This window comes from Meles meles, chromosome 8 (genome assembly GCF_922984935.1).
Source record: "Meles meles chromosome 8, mMelMel3.1 paternal haplotype, whole genome shotgun sequence".
NCBI lineage: Eukaryota > Metazoa > Chordata > Mammalia > Carnivora > Mustelidae > Meles > Meles meles.
In genome coordinates this window covers 90,257,834-90,275,691 of record NC_060073.1, presented here as the reverse complement: position 1 = coordinate 90,275,691, position 17,858 = coordinate 90,257,834, and the positions used below count along the sequence as shown (strand labels likewise).

The window sequence follows — 17,858 nt, the reverse complement described above, 5'->3', positions numbered from 1 at the left end:
AACATGTGACAGCTATAAAGCAGGGCTACCTGAGGCAGGCAGGAGTGCCCAAGTGCTGGCTCTAGAATGGCAAGCACAGCGCTGCCAAAGGAAGCTGTGTCTCAGCCTCCCCATCTGTCAAACAGGGATCCTCATGGATGGCTGGGAGTTTAACTGAGTTCATGCCTGTGAAAGCACTTAGAAGAACGCTTGACTTACATTTAGCTATTTCCTGGGCTGTTGAGTTATAATTATCATGAGACACCATGTGACAAGGCACCACAATGTTGTTGAGCACAAGGAGCACCTTCATCTAGTATAAGACCTTTCTTTCAAGAGAAGGAGTCTTACTGCAGCTCCCGCAGACACACAGTGGCTGAGGAGAGACTTAGCGGAAGCTGGCTTGTCACAGGAGTACTTACTCTCGGGAGTACTGATCGCTCGTTTAGTTACATGGTCCACAGCTCCACTGGACTCCTGCTCCAGGCTGAAGGAGTTTGCTAGGATAAAACAAGGAAGTTTTAGCTGTCCAAAAAAAACCCCAACGTGATTAGCAAGATCTATGATAAAGTTAATATCCCAAATAAAGTGTTCTTATAATGACGTAATTCAGAAAGATATCAAAAAATGATAAACATGAGAAACAATGTCCATTTTCACTAGGATTCAAAGAAAAGGAAATTAAAACCATCACCAGTTTTGACCTGTAAAGCCTGGCAAAGAAGAAGGGAAATTGTTAGACCAATGTTTCGAAGTAGGAAAACAGACACCAGTGCACCACTGGCTCCCATCAATGTACAACCACAGGGAATTACAGAAGGCAACCTGACACTAGCAAAGGCTTTAAAAATATCCATGGCTTCTGAGTGCGGGAAATCAGTCCTAAAGATTATATACTTTATTGTGACATTACTTCAAAATAGTGAAAAACACCTATATTCCCAAGAAGAGGGTAATAGTAAATAGGTTTCAGTACTTCCACAATATAGAATGCTACGAAGCCACAGGGAGAAAAGTTAGGAAAGAAAAGTTCATGAGCAAACGTTCACTATTATTGTCAGTATGTGTAGGGAAGTAGATTACAAACCAAAAATGCTCACTAAGATTACAACTTTATTAATAAGGCCAAACATGTGTGGGGGGAGTAGAAAGATGGGGAAAATGAACGCTAATGGATTAGTTTTCCACTTCACTCTCTTTTCCAAATATCTTCTTACCCAGAATCCCAAATGCCTAAAGTTGTTTGTTTTAAAGATAAGAAAACAGAAATCACTTAGAAAAGGATGAGAGGGAGGCCTGTTCTGTATTTTCATCTGTAATCTCACTGTGTCTGAGGTATAAAACCCAGCACTTCTTTCGGCCCCTGGAACCACTTGGGGCTTACCACGATTGCACATTTTGTCCAGGCTTTGAGAGCTTAATGGGAATGGCAACACTCCTGTGCTCCGACTCCGGTGCCTGCTATTGGACTCCACAGCTTTCTTGACAGAATTCAGGATTGCGATGGTGCTCAGGGACACGGGCCTGTAGAGGAAAACATGCCACAAATATGCAGAGAGAAGGAGAGTGAAAATGCTGGAGTCACCACCCTCTGCCTCTCAGGTACACCCTCAACCACACTCATTGAAAATCTGAAGGAGAGGAGTCTGGAGGAAGTGTTCACGAAACACCCAGTGGGGAAGGCCCAGACATCATGGAGAATGTGGTGAGAGGCAGTCTGTCCCATTCCTGATGCACCAGCTCCATACCTGCCTTTGGGCATGAACCTCTTCAATAGCCCAGCCTCAAGGGAAGGAGACAGAGGTGGTGCTTGACCAGCAGCCACCCTGGGTGTTGAGGGCTGGGTTGCAGCAGCAGGCACAGTGGCACCTTCCTGGCCAGCAAGAGCTGGCATGACTTCCGAACTCGGGGCAACCTGTCAGAGAACAGAAATAAAGACTATTTACCCATTGAAACTTTTTTTTTTTTTTTTAATGGAAACTTTACATGCCCTGAGCAAGTTCAGAAGTAATTTATTATTTTTTTTATTTTTTTTTTAATATTTTATTTATTTGACAGAGAGAAATCACAAGCAGGCAGAGAGGCAGGCAGAGAGAGAGGAGGAAGCAGGCTCCCTGCGGAGCAGAGAGCCCGATGCAGGGCTTGATCCCAGGACCCTGAGATCATGACCTGAGTTGAAGGCAGAGGCTTTAACCCACTGAGCCACCCAGGCGCCCCTAGAAGTAATTTATTTTAAAACCGTATCAGCCCTGAGCAAGTAGAACTTTCTCTTCAGAAAATTATGGCAGATGCTATGGCATTAAAGAGAAAAAGGATTAAATTAGTTTGCCCACGGGGCGCCTGGGTGGCTCAGTGGTTTAAGCCTCTGCCTTCAGCTCAGGTCATGATCCCAGGGTCCTGGGATCGAGTCCTGCATCGGGCTCTCTGCTCGGCAGGGAGCCTGCTTCCCTCTCACTCTCTCTGCCTACTTGTGATCTCTCTCTGTCAAATAAAAAAAAAAAAAAAATCTAAATTAGTTTGCCTTCATCAGTTTTTAATGCAGCAGATCTATCTGGATTTCTCAGAGAAGTGAGCACACTTTGTCTGGAAGTGAACAGCAGCTTACCAGAAATACCCCAAGCAACATTTTGTCCTAAACAGAGGTACATGGGGAGCAGGACCACAAACAAACTGAGACACCTAGAGGGATCTAGTTAGCTATGATCACTAGAATCATATATTAAATAACCCAACCACCAGCTTCCTTTTTGGGCATTCACACATGGCCCCCAAGTATTACTACGATGACTTTCCAGAAAAATTCATGCGGCCTGGCTGTAAGGGAAGGGAAGCCTCTCCGATCAAATGATCTGTGTGGCACACATGGCAAAGGAACACAAAGTGATCCACAACCGGCAACCCAAAAGGTCTTGTTCCAACCAACCTCGGCTCCTACGCGGGTTTCAAGAAGCTCTGGGAAGGTTGGCAGTGGAAGGCAGACTGGAGAGAAGGGTCACACGCTACTTGTGCTTTGTGTCCCCCTGGCCCTGTAAGCCACCCCACTCACATCTGCTTGTCCCGCCAGCTCCTGCTCCTGAGCTAGCTGCTCGTTGTACTTCTTTATGTCGTATTCGAGTTCTGATGCCAGCTGCTTGTCTAATGCAAAGAAATCCTTTATTTCATCACGGTAATCCTGCATCACCTCCTAAAACAGACCCAGAGGCATCTTTTAGTGTTTTCTTGAATAAACACATAACTCTGCAACACAACCTGATAAATATTAACAGGAATAATAAGATGTGTTTTGTTGAGAGCAGACTTATTTCTAGTACATCATCCAACAAGTTAAGTAACATGATGGAATTGTCCTGGGAAATGCCAATTGCACGCGTATTGACCACAGAAGCCAGTAAGCATGACTTGAGAGATTAACTATCAGTTCTGATCTCTTAGGGAGCGTCCTGTCTAACCACCACTCAACAGGCAGTTTCCCAGGATCCTGATGAGGAAGAAAGAAAACAGAATCACACAATCTGAGCCTCAAGCAGGTCTTATACAAGGGCACAGACCTGCCACTGATAAGCTACCCCCTATCCATTCCTGAAAGTGGGCATGGGGATAGTGATGTAGCTAGGTGATCGGGCTTCGCTCTGGGTCACTACCAGCTTAAAGGGTCCTATAGTGTCACTGAGGCAGGTCCTTTAGCAATTCAAGTCAGAGGTTAGATGGACAGGTGATATATGGCACTGTCCTGGCTCTGACAGGACCTCTGAAGCAAGTTACAGGAAGCTGTGCAGTCTAAAAGTTGCTCATCTGTCTACACTAGCTCTCTCAGAGGACTGCAACTATAGCTCTAATCCCATTGTTCTGTCTTCCTCTGAAGACAGGACAGAAGAGATTTCATCATACAAGGCTAAGAACATTCTCAGGCTTTACAGGGAGATGCCAGGGACCAGGCCTCTTTGCTAAGAGGAAGAAACCATTTCACCTAACAGTATTAGAGGGAGAAGATTTATCGCAGCCCTACCTGCGAGGGAAGTCCTAACAAAAGGCAGGAAATCTATGAACGCTTCCAGGTACCATGAGGAGAGGGCTGCACAGGCTGGGGGAGAGGACGGCTGGAGCTGCTTTCACAGAAGGCTGCCAATGCATGAGCACTGTGCTGCTCAAATAAGGCAACTGTGTGGCCTTCCTCTGGGCGTGTGCTCAGAAACAGGGGATATTTATTGTTCATAAGCCTCTAAGTAGTTTATTGAGGATCTAAACTCTTTTTTTCTCCTCTCAGAGCTTTAAAACAGTCAGGGCAATAAAAGCATAAGAATAACTGGAAGTTCTCATTTGGTCCACACAATGAGCCTGTCTTTCCTAACTTAACTTCCTTTAGTTTAAAGAGCTTTTTGAAGAATTTATATTAAATGTAATTTGGTTGTAGCCCTTATTGAAAAAAATTTTTTTAGCATTTGTTGAGGAAGAAAATAGCATAGTGTAAACAGAGAAAGGAAAAAAAAAGTTCCATTTATTTCTGATAGAAAAATTTTGCCAGAAATGTCGGGGGCCTCATTTATGTCTGCATGGCAGTTCTACAAATTCTGAGAGCTTAGACCATTTTTCATGGCCTCGGATGCCACCACTGATGGCGGCCGAGCCCCTATCAGTGCGCCCCAAACCCACTGTTATTTCCTGATGTGGAGGCAGTGTTAAAGGCAAACATCCCCAAACTGAACATGATGCCCAATCTCACTTTATCCTTCCCCAGAACGACTAAGATGAAGTCTTTGTACTTGACCCCAGTTGAGAAAGACTTCAAAACTGAATCTCCAAACTGGCATCAAAGACACACAGGCTCAGCACAGTGAGTCAGCCCTTCATAAACTCAACAGCATGAAAAAGGCAAGAACCAGCTTCTGTGGAGCCTACAGTCAAACACTCTCTCTGTTCTCCCCAACAGTCAAAGGCCTGTTTGGCTGGTCTAATTCTAAAAAAAATGTAAAGCTGGTTTTGTAGCATTCTGAGTTCCTGTGTTCACTGACCAACTACACCATCATAACTGTGACAGATCCTGAGTAATGAGCTAGAGGCAGGAGACAGAGACCACAAAGCACAAGGTCATCTTTTACCCTGAGATAGGTCATGAGTTCCCGCAAAGCTGGGATCTTATTTTTCTCTAGTACGGTCTTCAGGGAGATGATTATTGGAATAATATTTTCTATAAAATTCTTCTTCTGAACCTGTAGTAACACAAACAAAGGCATGTTTTAGATGGATAAAGTTCTGAGACAAAGGCTTCTCCACCTAGCTCCTTCTGCATGGCCGAGCTGTAGTACTACCAAGGCTTCTTGTTTATCTTTTATTATGATGCTGGGAACTCCAGCACCTTTGTCCTGGAGATATTATAAGCATTACCTTAAAATACTCAGAAGGCTTCGGGAAGTAGGATGGGGACAAATGCTATTCTTATTTTCTAAACAAGTAACAGGAATTAGAAATAGGATGAATAACTTGATAATAAGCTCTAAACCTCTATACAAACCCATCTCAGATCCAGTCAATTCTTCTACTCAGCATCCTCCCTTTGGAATAAAAATGACTTTACTTCTGGCTACCCAAAAGGGACATTTTGTATTCCTGCTGTGAAATGACAAATGGTTGAGAATGTCTAAGCATGAAAGAGTCAGTGTTGTATTTCTCTCTTTTTGTGTATAACTTCACACACATTTAGAAAAGGTTTATGTATTTATATAGTACCTGATTTGACCATGCCTTCGTATTCTTACCATGAATCATCATTAACCATAGATATTTTCTAATAAATCTCTTAGAATTAAAAATAATCATTATAGTAGCCAACATATGTAGAAAGATTTATCCTTCTGAATTTGGAAAGTATTCTTTTTCTTCTTATTTAAAGTCACTAGTATATGTTCCTTGCTTGTAAATCACCATTTCTAAAAAGGCTTATCAGTTCCTGAAATAGAAGTTCAATCGGTAGAGAAATAAACACTTTAATAAATATGAATCTGAGCAGATGGTAAGTATAGGGATAGTCTTAAAATGTGGTTTAAATGCATTCAGCTCAATAAATATTATCAAATGCCTTCATTGTACCAGACACAAAGTTAACCTCTGGGGGATGTAAACATGAAGCCAAGAATTCTTGCCTTCAAGCTACTTCTAGACCAGGCTGTGTGCTATGAGGTATGACATGGTGTGACAAGTGGCAGGATGGTGAGCAACTTACAAAAGAGGGATGCCTACGCAGGCAGGTGAATCTTTTGAAGAGATGTAGGAATTTGGCAGCAGGAAATGAGGACACGGTGGGAGAGGCCATGCGGGTGGGCAGACAGTGTGCAAAGGCAAACAGCGGGAGCACACACCTCCCACTTGAGGAACCAACAGGGACCTGGAATGGAGAGGTCAGGGAGGGGAGCATGGAGATGGGAGGCGCAGGGGCAGTATGGACACCCAAGAGTTCCATGTGCCTGGGAGAATAATAAGGATTTTATTCAGAAGATGATAGGAAGCCACCCAACTACAGACTAAAGGTAGCAGTGGTGAGGTATAAATTATATGCAATAAAATTTACCCATGTTAAGTGAACAGTTTGACGCATCTGACAACAGTATAGAGTGAGTAACCAATACCACAACCTGCATAATCACCCATAACCCATCACTCTGAAAGTTCCCTGCTGCCCTCTGCAGCCAATCTTCCTCTAGTCTCTTTTAAGCAGGAGAATAAAATGATCAAATTTGTCCTTAAGAAAAACTGCTGGGGCAGCAAGGTGGTATACAGCCTGAACCAGAAAGAAACTAAAGACACAAAGGGTGCTGAGTGAGGAAACCACCGGGAACGGCACCAGTTTAAATAAGTGAAGAATGGGTGAGATGGGTTTGTGAGATAAAATGGACAGCATCTAGGGACACACTGGATGGCATCAAGGTCTATTTCTTTAGGGTCCAAAGCTTTCAGGACTCAAGTGGGAGATACAACCTAGTGATCAAGGCTAGTTTAAGAACTGGATCCTGGTGAGGACGATGGCAATTAATGCCATTCTAAATTAGTCTGATCCCAATTTGGATACTCTGGCCAAAGGAAGCATGCCCTTGGCATGCCAGACTCCAGACTGGAGTGGTACTGGGTTACAACTTGGTAGATAATGGTTTGCTTCCCCACAATAAAGACAGTGAGAGAAGAGACAAAGAGGAAGAAGAAAAGAGGAGTAACTCAGTTTTGACAGAGGAAGTCTGAGATGCCTGTGGCACATCCAAGCAGACAAATGGGATGGGCTCAGGCCATGAGAGAAGGTGGAGCTAGAAACAGAGGCAGAATCATCATCACTAGGGTAAGTGTTAAGGCCATGGGTGAGAATAAAAGTGAGGTAGACCACCAGGACTCAAGGGGTAGACGGAGGAGTATAAACCAGGCCCATTTACGGAATGACAACTCACTTGAGAGATGAGCCTCTTCTGAGCTTCCTGCATGACTGCACTGGCCAAGGCTGTGTCATCTTCTTCTAAAAGGAGGTCCTTATCTGCTTTAGATCTCATGGCCAAAAGCTTGATCTCCTTTGAGCTGAGGACCTCAAATGTATCTGAGAGCAATTCGCTGGCTTCCATGTCTAGGGGCAGGATGCCGTCAGCAAAGGATGCTGAGAAAAGAACATAAAAGATCAGCTTCTGAGAAATAGTCCAGCCCCAGGCGGGGAGGGTATCCCACAGAGCTAGGAGGGCCCATCTTGGCTTCGAGTGGGGGTCTGCAGGGGCACAGCTGATGTCAAAGAAGGAAAAAAACGGGGTCTTCCCATAATATCAGGGTCTCATTTGCTACAGATCTGCTGAGCCATTAGCCACAAGGCATTTCACTTTTAAATAGACATTTTATCCCAAACACATCAGGCCTACCCAAAATACTAAGACAGATTTTAGAAGTGATATTGAATCGCTGTTCATCTGTGAAGTGTTCCAGAAGAAATTTGTAGATTTTCATTCGTTTCTGCTTATTTGTCTTTCCCTTCAGTGAAAAGAGCCGCTTCTCTCTATGGTGAAACAGGACAATTTTACCACATCACATGGACAAGGGTACAATTTCAACAGCAGTTTGCAGCATCCTATAAATTGTCTACCCAAGGTGTAAGTGCACAGATCAGAGGACCGTGCTTCCTGGAGGCACTTCCCTCAGGACACTATCACAGGGCAAACTGTCTCGGGTCACTTTGCCCAGAGAGGGCAGGCCTGCCACACAGAGTGCTGGGGCCGGGGTCTGTGCCTCATCACTTGTACAAAGTAGCTGCCCACCTCCCACTGTTTTGCCTAGCCCTTCCAGAGAGCCCCACTGACCTCTCTGACTGGGGAAACTTGTTATACTTCTCATGCTTCTCGTAGTTATTGAAGTGGAAGATACACTCAATGAAGTGCTGGAAGAACATGACAGGGTTCCTCTTCAGTAACAGGTGAGCCAGGCAAAACTCCCCAAAACTACAGAGAAGAGGAGAGAAGAGAAAGAAAGAGACCCAATTCCTGTTTGCAGACAGCCTCTAAAATTATACCAGAAACACAGGTGCTGGGAGAATATGAATTCAGCTATGAATAAGGGAAAGGGATACGAAATCTATCCCAATACACAGCTTCATTCAGACCAAAAGCAAGATACAAATTTAGCTTCTTTTGTCTGTCCTTGCTCAAGAGCATAAAGGCTTTTTCTACCTGGATTCCTTTCAAAATTCTAACAAGGTGTTATTATTCAGCTATATTTCAAATGCAGGAAAACCACCAACTGACCCCAAACTGCTCTTCAAGTAGAATTCTGTGGTCCTTATAGCTGATGCAACAACAAACCACCAGCTGAAAATGAACACTTGGCTTCCCCCACTTCAACTTGAGGTGTGTTGTCCACAATAATGAACAAAAACCAATTTTCATAATTGGGACTTCTTCAAGAACTGGGATTAGTTATAAGAGCCTCAAAGTTTGGGTTAGCACAGACAGTGAAGCACTCTCACTGAGCCTTGGACCCATCGGCAAGCCCCAGGCACTCTCCTTTCTCCTGTGGCCCCAAACCTAGAAGAGGTGTCTGACATGCACATACCAGGCTACCCAATAAGACAGAGATGTCACCAACACTGTGCCGATCTGAATGGCAAAAAAACTAGTGGTTTCCAAAGTCAAATGTACATGGACAAAAGTCAACTGCAGGCCCTAGACAGTTTATCTAGTAGGAGAGAGAAAGCCAAGGCACGAGCATTTGCTCAGGGGTCAGCATGGGGTGGTGCAGGGCTGGCTCTGATCCATTTATACTGTCTGGACCAATGTTTTAATTTCATTTCAGAGTTAAATCCAATTTCCACCTACACAGGGGCACCAGTCAGCTCTCAAGAAGGGAGGAGCAGTGACGAGGATACCCAAAGTGATTCTTGGCTTTGGGAAGCACAGGACTTGCGGGAGAGTCGCCTTCCCCTAACGGTCCTCCTGAGGCTAATATTAAAATCACTTTGTAGGACACCTGGGTGGCTCAGTGAGTTAAGCCGCTGCCTTCAGCTCAGGTCATGATCTCAGGGTCCTGGGATCGAGTCCCGCATCGGGCTCTCTGCTCAGCAGGGGCCTGCTTCCCCCTCTCTCTCTGCCTGCCTCTCTATCTACTTGTGCTCTCTCTCTGTCAAATAAATAAATAAAATCTTTAAAAAAAAATCACTTTGTATTCAAAGAATACACATTGATTATGACTCAGAGAAGATAGTTCTGGAAACTTGACTGAAGTAAACCTAGGAAAAAGCTCCACTGCAAACAGCGGCACTCTGACCACTTATCTAGGAGATAAGGGAGCAGCCTAACACAAAACCAACAAAACTCTATTTTGTAAAGGGCATTCCCTTAGGAGAAGTTCATATAAGGCCAGCTAGATGCCCCTGATGATCTAGGAGCAATCAGTATGTTCTACACAAACTGCTGTTTTGTATACCTGGCTGAAGGGCAAACAAGGTCACAGCATCAGGTGAGGTTCTTTCTAAACAAGGGTTACTATGGTAAGCTATCTGTGACCAAGAGTGGAAAAAAATCATTAAGTAAACAAAAACCATTTCCCTAGAAACAAGACTTTACCTCCCTTTATTACAGTTAACCTACAATGGCATAGCAGTTCTTACAACTACCTGCATTTTCTCCTCACATCTGAAATCATTCATGTCAAAATACGATTAGACAGAATCCAGTACCGTTCTGCAAGAAGAGGGGCTACTGTGAGCTTCAATTTGTGAGCTTGGACTTGATCTCCAATGTTTATCTACTCAGAATTTAGGTCAAGAATACATACCAGTAAAGGTAACTGATGGGCAAGATACTGCAGTCTACTCCCAGTGAGTAAACTGGCTTAACCAAGTATACAGATAAATCCAAGAGTAACACAAATTATGCAAAGGATTCACATGCTCAGGGCTGGAAGCAGAGTTAAAGGGCTTTCCATCATGAGAAGCCAGAAACCACAGTCAATGGGTAACATTCAGCACTCACTTGCTATTACATTTACTGGGACTAAAAGGACACATTTCAGCCTTATACCTACCGAGCTTTCTAGCTTGATAAGCTGGGGAAGAGAGAGAATTTGGGATTTTTTTTGTCATCTTAAAAGTTAAAATAAATGAACAGTCTAAGGAATGTTTCCTAGAGCATTCCTTTTAGAGTGGCAGAGGACAGCACTTTTCAGGTACCTAAAACAGAAAACTTTAACACTTCCAAAGACACCTTCCTAAGAACTCAACTTCCTTTCCCACCTCTTCTCATCCCTCAGGACAACTGAAAGGAAATGGACAATTATAAGGAACCGTACATAATCACACCAATTCAGGGATATTGTCTAGACATTTTACACAGCATTAATTACATTACACAGAAAACAAAAAGACAACCAGCTAAATCTGAGTCATAATAATCTTATACAAAACGGTTGTTACTCTCTTACTAAGAATCCAAATCCAGGTTTCAAACAGCCTGGGAGGAAAGGAGGGCTGGATTCCTCCACCTGGCCCACGTAACAGTACGCAGCCTCCTCTACTGAGGATCTGGCTAACTTTTGTCCCTCACTGCTTGCTAGTTTTCTCCATTCCAAATCCCAGCAACACCTCTGCGGTCTGAATGTTTGTGTCCTCACCAACCCCATTCCTATGTTGAGAACCTAGCCCCTAAGGAAACAGTATTAGAAGACTGGGCCTTTGGGATTACTGAATGAGATTAGTGTCCTTATAAAAGATGCCCTGAAAAGATCCCGTGTCCCTTCTGTCATGTGAAGACACAACAAGCCTGCTGTCTGGAAGATGACCTTCATTCACCAAAACCCAATCATGCTGGCGATCTGGTTTCAGACTTCTAACTTCTAAATTGTAAGAAAGAAATTTCTGTTCTTTATAAGCTACTCAGTCTGTGGTATTTTTTTTTAATATTTTATTTATTTATTTGACAGAGAAAGAGAGACCATAGCAGGGGGAGCAGCAGGCAGAGGGAGAGAAAGAAGCAGGCTTCCTGGTGAGCAGGGAGCCTGATGTGGGGCTTGATCCCAGGACCCTGGACAGGACCCAGGACCCAAGGCAGATGCCTAACAGACTGAGCCACCTAGGCACCCCCAGTATTTTGCTATAGTTGCCTGAATGGACTTAGACAATTTCTCAGAGAATCTTCAATGTCCATACAGATAACCTCAGTTAACCCCTTTCTATTTTTCTGATTTCATCAACTCTAGTGACCCTCCCATGCATGTCCTATGTAGCTACTCTGCAGCCCCATCCTGAACCATGTCTCTACATCCAGAACACCCACTTCTGATGTAAGATAATCTACTTCATGACCACACATACCTATCCTTCCAGCTTTCTGACACCCCCACTTCCCATCCCACTTGTTCTACAACTTCACTAACCCCTTGACATGCTCAATTACTTCCAATCAGTCTGTCTTCACTTTCTTTACTGATTCAATGACTATTATCTTAGTCACTCTCTTGCCTTGAACCTCTCTGACCCTGCCTTCTGACACTTCTGTGGCATTTCCCCAGTTAAGCCCAAACAACCCACTTTTTACCTATCACCCCGTGACTGCTGTACTACAAGGACACCACCTAGTGGGCAGAGGGAATTTTTTTTTCTTTCCACTGCAGACAGGAGGTTTTATTGATGTTAATGGTCAGAGGAAAGGTTCCTCAGTAGCCTGGGGAAGGGGATGCTGAGTCAGTCAGCGGATGCACAAGGCCTGGGCACATATGGGGGAGGTTAGGGCACATTCATCTTCTCAGGATTTCCGTGGCTCCTTCTTTAGGGAAGGGTGAGAGCATCTAGAGGGAGGAGCAATTCAAAGAGAGGAAGGGAGAGGTTAGGCACAGTTGAGAGCTCCTAACCTGAGAGAAGGCAACACAATAGGCAGCAACATCTGTGTGGAAAGCTGGATACATCATACATCATACAATTTTGCAGACCCTAAACTTTAGTGGGTGTATATGACCAATTAAAAATATCACTCAAATTTGCTCATGCAAGAATCTTCAGGAAATCCACCTAGACCAGAAATAAATGCATCAGGCTGTGCCACTATAGTCTTTAGAAGACTGTATTAGCAGACATGTATGGAAAAATTAATGTGTTTCATGCAAGCAGATAGGCCTGACCTAAAAATAAGGGAAAAGACTAATTTAAATTACAGTTAATAAAGGTAATCATTAGCTTATCAAAGCTGAAAATCAGGGCCCACATTTAAGCCATGTGGTTTAAACAAACACAGAATATGGAGATACAATGGAAAGATTTAAAAGGAAAGTATCAGAATACTGCACTGATAATCTTACTATAGTGTAAACACCTATCTATCCTTCTTCTTTTTTTTTTTTTAAGATTTTATTTATTTCCTTGACAGACAGAGATCACAAGTAGGCAGAGAGGCAGGCAGAGAGAAAGGGGGAAGCAGGCTCCCTGCTGAGCAGAGAGCCCAATGCAGGGCTCGATCCCAGGACCCTGGGATCATGACGTGAGCCAAAGGCAGAGGCTTTAACCCACTGAGCCACCCAGGCGCCCTCCTATCTATCCTTCTAATTTATGCTCTGATCACTTTTTTTTTTAAGATTTCATTTACTCATTTGACTGAGAGAAAGAGAGAGCACAAGCAGGGGGAGCAGCAGGCAGATGGAGAAGCAGGCTCTCCACTGAGCAGGGAGCCCAATGTGGGGCTCAAGTCCAGGACCCTGAGATTATGACCTGAGCCAAGGTAGCTCTTTAACCAACTGAGCCACTCAGGTACCCCTCTGATCACCTCTATAATGGGGTTCTGTGTATGTTACATACTGACCATTGCTCTTGTTCACATACATGTTACGAGGCTGAGAAAAGGGAGTAAACCTAGAAGGGTAGGTCTCACCTCCCTGGCTCATCACATGAAAGCCTCTCAACACTTCTAATTACAGTTGCCTCTGGGCAACTTATGCCAGTATGCAACTGGCATAAGATAGCCAGTCTTATGGTAGCACAGTAAAGGTAAGAGGGCATTACATCATTATTTTGGTCCTTTCTCAGTTATATAAACAAAGAAAAAGTAATAGTCTCAGCTTTTTATTTCTGATTCTAGATAGCATTAATTAGAATGTTAACCTTCTACTAGTTTATTATGTGAAATATTCCTCCTTGGAAAATTATACCCAAAGAAAACCGAACAGAAATTCTTCCATGGAAGTCAGAGTAAATCACTGGTGACCATATTTAGAACCATTATTATAAGCTATTTATAGCTAATGAACTCTATAAAGTCCTTTTCCCAACTGTGGTAGCTTTTGCCATGGCATTCAACATTCTATTTTCCAATTGTAGGACTGCTCCAAAAAGAATTATTCATGCAACATAATCAAGGTTAACAAATTCTATTAAGATCATTCCTCAACCTCCTGAAAACAAATCTTCAAAAACATAGAATGATAGGAATTAACAAATGGCAAAGCAATTCTCTTCCTTTCCAATTCTCAAGAAACACCTATTTCCAAGAAGCCTTGTAATTTTATACTCTCATTTCACATACGTGATTATCTTAAAATTCCTAGAATATCTTCCTTACAAGTTCTGTACTTTTAAGAAAGCATGAACTCTATCTAAATTGACATTTTATTGACCTAGAAATCAACATAGTTAAGTCAACAGTTAATGGCTACAATTCTATATAATTTACTATGACAAACTCATATACTGCTCTTCGTTACTCCTTTAGGGAGAGTCAACAATGTTAGCAAGTGTAGTCAGTACTGAGATTATTTAACGGTCAAATTGGATGAGGGATTTTTTTTTTAAACATATAAGAAAATAAAGCTTTATTTATTTTATATATATTATATATATTATATATAAGTTATATAATATATATATATTATATATAAGTTATATAGCTTACAAATCTGCTAATTTTCTGGCAACTGCCCAAAGCTCACTAAATTCTAAATAACTCAGCTCTAAACCAATTTTAAAGAAAAGAGCTAATATACACCAGAAATTAGGTAAATCAATCAGTTTTCTGACATGTGAGGAAAGATTTACCTGGCAATGTCCGGGTGTGAATCTATCAGAGTGCTGACAAATCGAAAGAACAGAGAGCCCTTCCATTTCACAAATTCTTCCTGTATAAAGAGAAACCAGCTTATTTAAGGATGAATTTTAACATACAAATCCTAAATTCAGTCATAAAACCAACTGTTAACTTTCTTTTGTTTAACATCACACCTGTCAGCTACTTAGTCTGTCTGTGGCACATTAGCATAGTCTGTTAGCACTCACTTCCCGACCATCTTGAAAGCATGTGTATTTGTTAATCACAAAGAGAAGTGGAGGGATATTTGGGTAGAACAGCATCATATCTACTCTATTAGGAAAATAACTCAAAGCACATAGCTTTAAAAGGGAGAGTGCCAATGGTGCCTTCGTCAGGTATCTAACCATGTAAAAAAGTAAGTATATAGAACATACAAGAATAGACATACATCTTAGTTAAATGCCTTCTTTTTATTTTAATTTTTTTTTATTTTTTAAAGATTTTATTTATTTTATTTGAGAGAGAGAGACAGAGTGAGAGAGCATGAGAGGGGAGGTCGGAGGGAGAAGCAGACTCCCTATGGAGCTGGGAGCCTGATGTGGGACTCGATCCCAGGACTCTGGGATCATGACCTAAGTTGAAGGCAGTCACTCAACCAACTGAGCCACCCAGGCACCCAAATGCCTTCTTTTTAAAGATCAATTATTATTTCTCCTTCACTTAAGGCTAAACATATGTTCTTGATAGCAAGAAAAATATTGAGTGCTCTGTTCACTAAGTTTAGAGTTCCCTAAGTTCTTTCGCATACTAAAATGTCTTATTAGACTCTCAGAGCAACTCTGAGATAGCCAAGGCAAGCACGATCCTCATTTCACAAAAGAAGTTATGTCGAGAAACACTGACTTGTTCAAAGTCAAGGAGAATGACAGAATCAGAACTAGAAGTACTCATCCACTGAGTGTATTCTTCTCTACATGGAATTTATTCACAAAAAACGAAATCTCAGGGCGCCTGGGTCGCTCAGTGGGTTAAAGCCTCTGCCTTCGGCTCAGGTCATGATCTCAGCGTCCTGGGATCGAGCCCCGCATCAGGCTCTCTGCTCGGCGGGGAGCCTGCTTCCTCCTCTCTCTCTGCCTATTTGTGATCTCTGTCTGTCAAATAAATAAATAAAATCTTAAAAAAAAAAACAACAAAAAACGAAATCTCACACTGGTTGACAGGATATCTGAACAAACACCCAAAATAAACATTAGGAAGTAACGATCTGTTTAAAAGCCCGTACAGAACATCAGAAGAGTGATATTTTAAACTAGAGCCAAGGCTGATTATTTTTGGATTCTACTACAGAGCAGCACATTTCCTATGTTACTCAAATATTCCTGAAACTAGAAGCAATAGTGGAAGGAAAAATATGACAGGTCCTGTTCTCAGACATACCTGCAAGAGATTGGTAAGCAAGATGAGTGTTTGCTTTCGGATGAATGGATTTGAATCCTTCAGACACATGGAGATATTGGGAATGTACCTGTCCACCATGACAGTATACCGGATACAAAGATCACACATGACGATGACAACATTGTTGCGAACAGCCACATCATCACACACTTCCAGCTCTCGCACAAGGGCCGGGATGCTCTTCTTTGCAAGATCCTCATGCTGTAAGCACAACTTACCTGTCACAGAAGAGATTAAGATGTCTTAACTCTAATCCTATGCCTTCATTTTCTCCAGATATAGCTTGTTAAAATATATATTTTACTTGATCAAAGTTAAAATATCATGCCAACAATCACAAACAAAATATCAAAGGCAGGCAAACTCATACTACTAAATATAAGGAAGTTCAAAACACCTAAAAAAATAATATCCCCCATCCCTTCCAGGGTTTTATGAGATGTTCCTTCATTGGAGTAAAACTATCCTCCTTTTAAAGTCAACATATGAATTTCAGGATTATCTACTCATCTGGAAAATGACCAATAAAATCTAAAAGATGATGCATTTTATTTTGATTATACACATATTCCACTGAAGCCAAAAAGTTCAATAATGAATTTGAAATCTGAATTAGGTAAATAGAAAGAATGACCACCTCATTTTATTTCTTGTTCATGGTTAGGAGAAGGAAAGCTGTAAATGAGTTTCATTTGTACATTTTTTAAAAGATTTTTTTTATTTGAGAGAAAGAGCACAGACAGGCAGAGGGTAAGAGGGGCAAGCAGACTCCCTGCTGAGTGGGGAGCCTGACACAGGGCTCAATCCCAGGACCCTGAGATCATGACCTGGCCAAACTCAGGAGCTTAACTAACTGCACCACCCAGGTGCCCCTGTTTGTATTTTTTTTTTTTTTTTTTTTTTTTTGCAGCCCAGAGAATGTTTTGCTCTTATTCACAATTCTTAGATTTCTGAAAAATAACCATTATTACAAAAAAATTCATAAATCTTATCCAGTATAAAATAAGCATACAAAACAAAATTTAAATTACAGCACAGAGATCAGTCTTTTCGAGATTCACAACAATTTGAGTCCATAGGGAAATATGTTTATTAATTAGCTCATCTGCCAGTCCTGGTAGGTAACAAATAAACTATTTCCTTTTATGAACTGAACTGCAAATTTATTTTTTCATTCCCAGAAATCAGTGTAGTACCCGGCATACAGTTCCAGATGAACAGACTTCGTGGTGCCACATTATGAGTATTAAAAAAACAAAAACAAAAACAGGAACAGGTATAATTGTAATAAATTAACATAAAAACCAAAAGCTCCCTACAGGGAGTGTCTTGAATCTGACTGTCTTGGGCAGCTGCCAACCGACGGCTCTCATTATCAGCTCTCTAGTATGCCTCTTGAGGTGGGAGCTCCTATCAAATTCACAAGAGCTAGAGTAAATACAAGTGTAGCATACGTAATACTTTACTAAGGCTGCCTTATTTAGGACAAAAAGCTACTCATGGAACTGGACTGCACAAGCAATACTTTCCCCATGTTATTCTTGCTTACCCAAGGTAATGATGGCATGCGCTCTAATCACGGAAGGCATGACACAGCTTCTGACTGGGGAGAGTGGCTGAAAGACTGGGGCTTCACTGCTACCTTGAGAAGATGTTGCTACAAGGAAGGAAAAGAGGGCTTATTTATAGTATCTCAGGGGCTAACCCTGTCTTAAGACAGCCACGCAGAAGATAATTTCAAGTGCCTTACGATGATCCATATCAACAGAAGAAGCTAGAATGGACTGAATCAGAAGGAAGGCTCGCTTCTCCACTCGGGCTGGACAAAGCTGGGCTATATCTCCTAAGGTAAAAATGTACTTCACCTGCAAAAAGAATTGGTTTTGCAGTAAAAATAAGGCAAAA

The 17,858-nt window shown here is 42.1% G+C and overlaps 1 protein-coding gene across 1 annotated transcript in view; it reads right to left on the bottom strand.

The window, feature by feature from the left end:
- Positions 1–17,858, bottom strand: part of NCAPD3 (non-SMC condensin II complex subunit D3) — a 71,783-nt gene that overhangs the window by 6,381 nt on the left and 47,544 nt on the right. Inside the window, exons 22-33 of the mRNA XM_046014539.1 lie at positions 17,704–17,818; positions 17,503–17,610; positions 15,933–16,171; positions 14,504–14,583; positions 8,295–8,432; positions 7,860–7,993; positions 7,407–7,606; positions 5,076–5,186; positions 3,026–3,163; positions 1,728–1,894; positions 1,364–1,503; positions 402–479 (exon numbers count right to left, since the gene is read on the bottom strand). Coding sequence (XP_045870495.1) covers positions 402–479; positions 1,364–1,503; positions 1,728–1,894; positions 3,026–3,163; positions 5,076–5,186; positions 7,407–7,606; positions 7,860–7,993; positions 8,295–8,432; positions 14,504–14,583; positions 15,933–16,171; positions 17,503–17,610; positions 17,704–17,818 — 1,648 coding nt within the window. The remainder of the gene's footprint in view (positions 1–401; positions 480–1,363; positions 1,504–1,727; positions 1,895–3,025; positions 3,164–5,075; positions 5,187–7,406; positions 7,607–7,859; positions 7,994–8,294; positions 8,433–14,503; positions 14,584–15,932; positions 16,172–17,502; positions 17,611–17,703; positions 17,819–17,858) is intronic.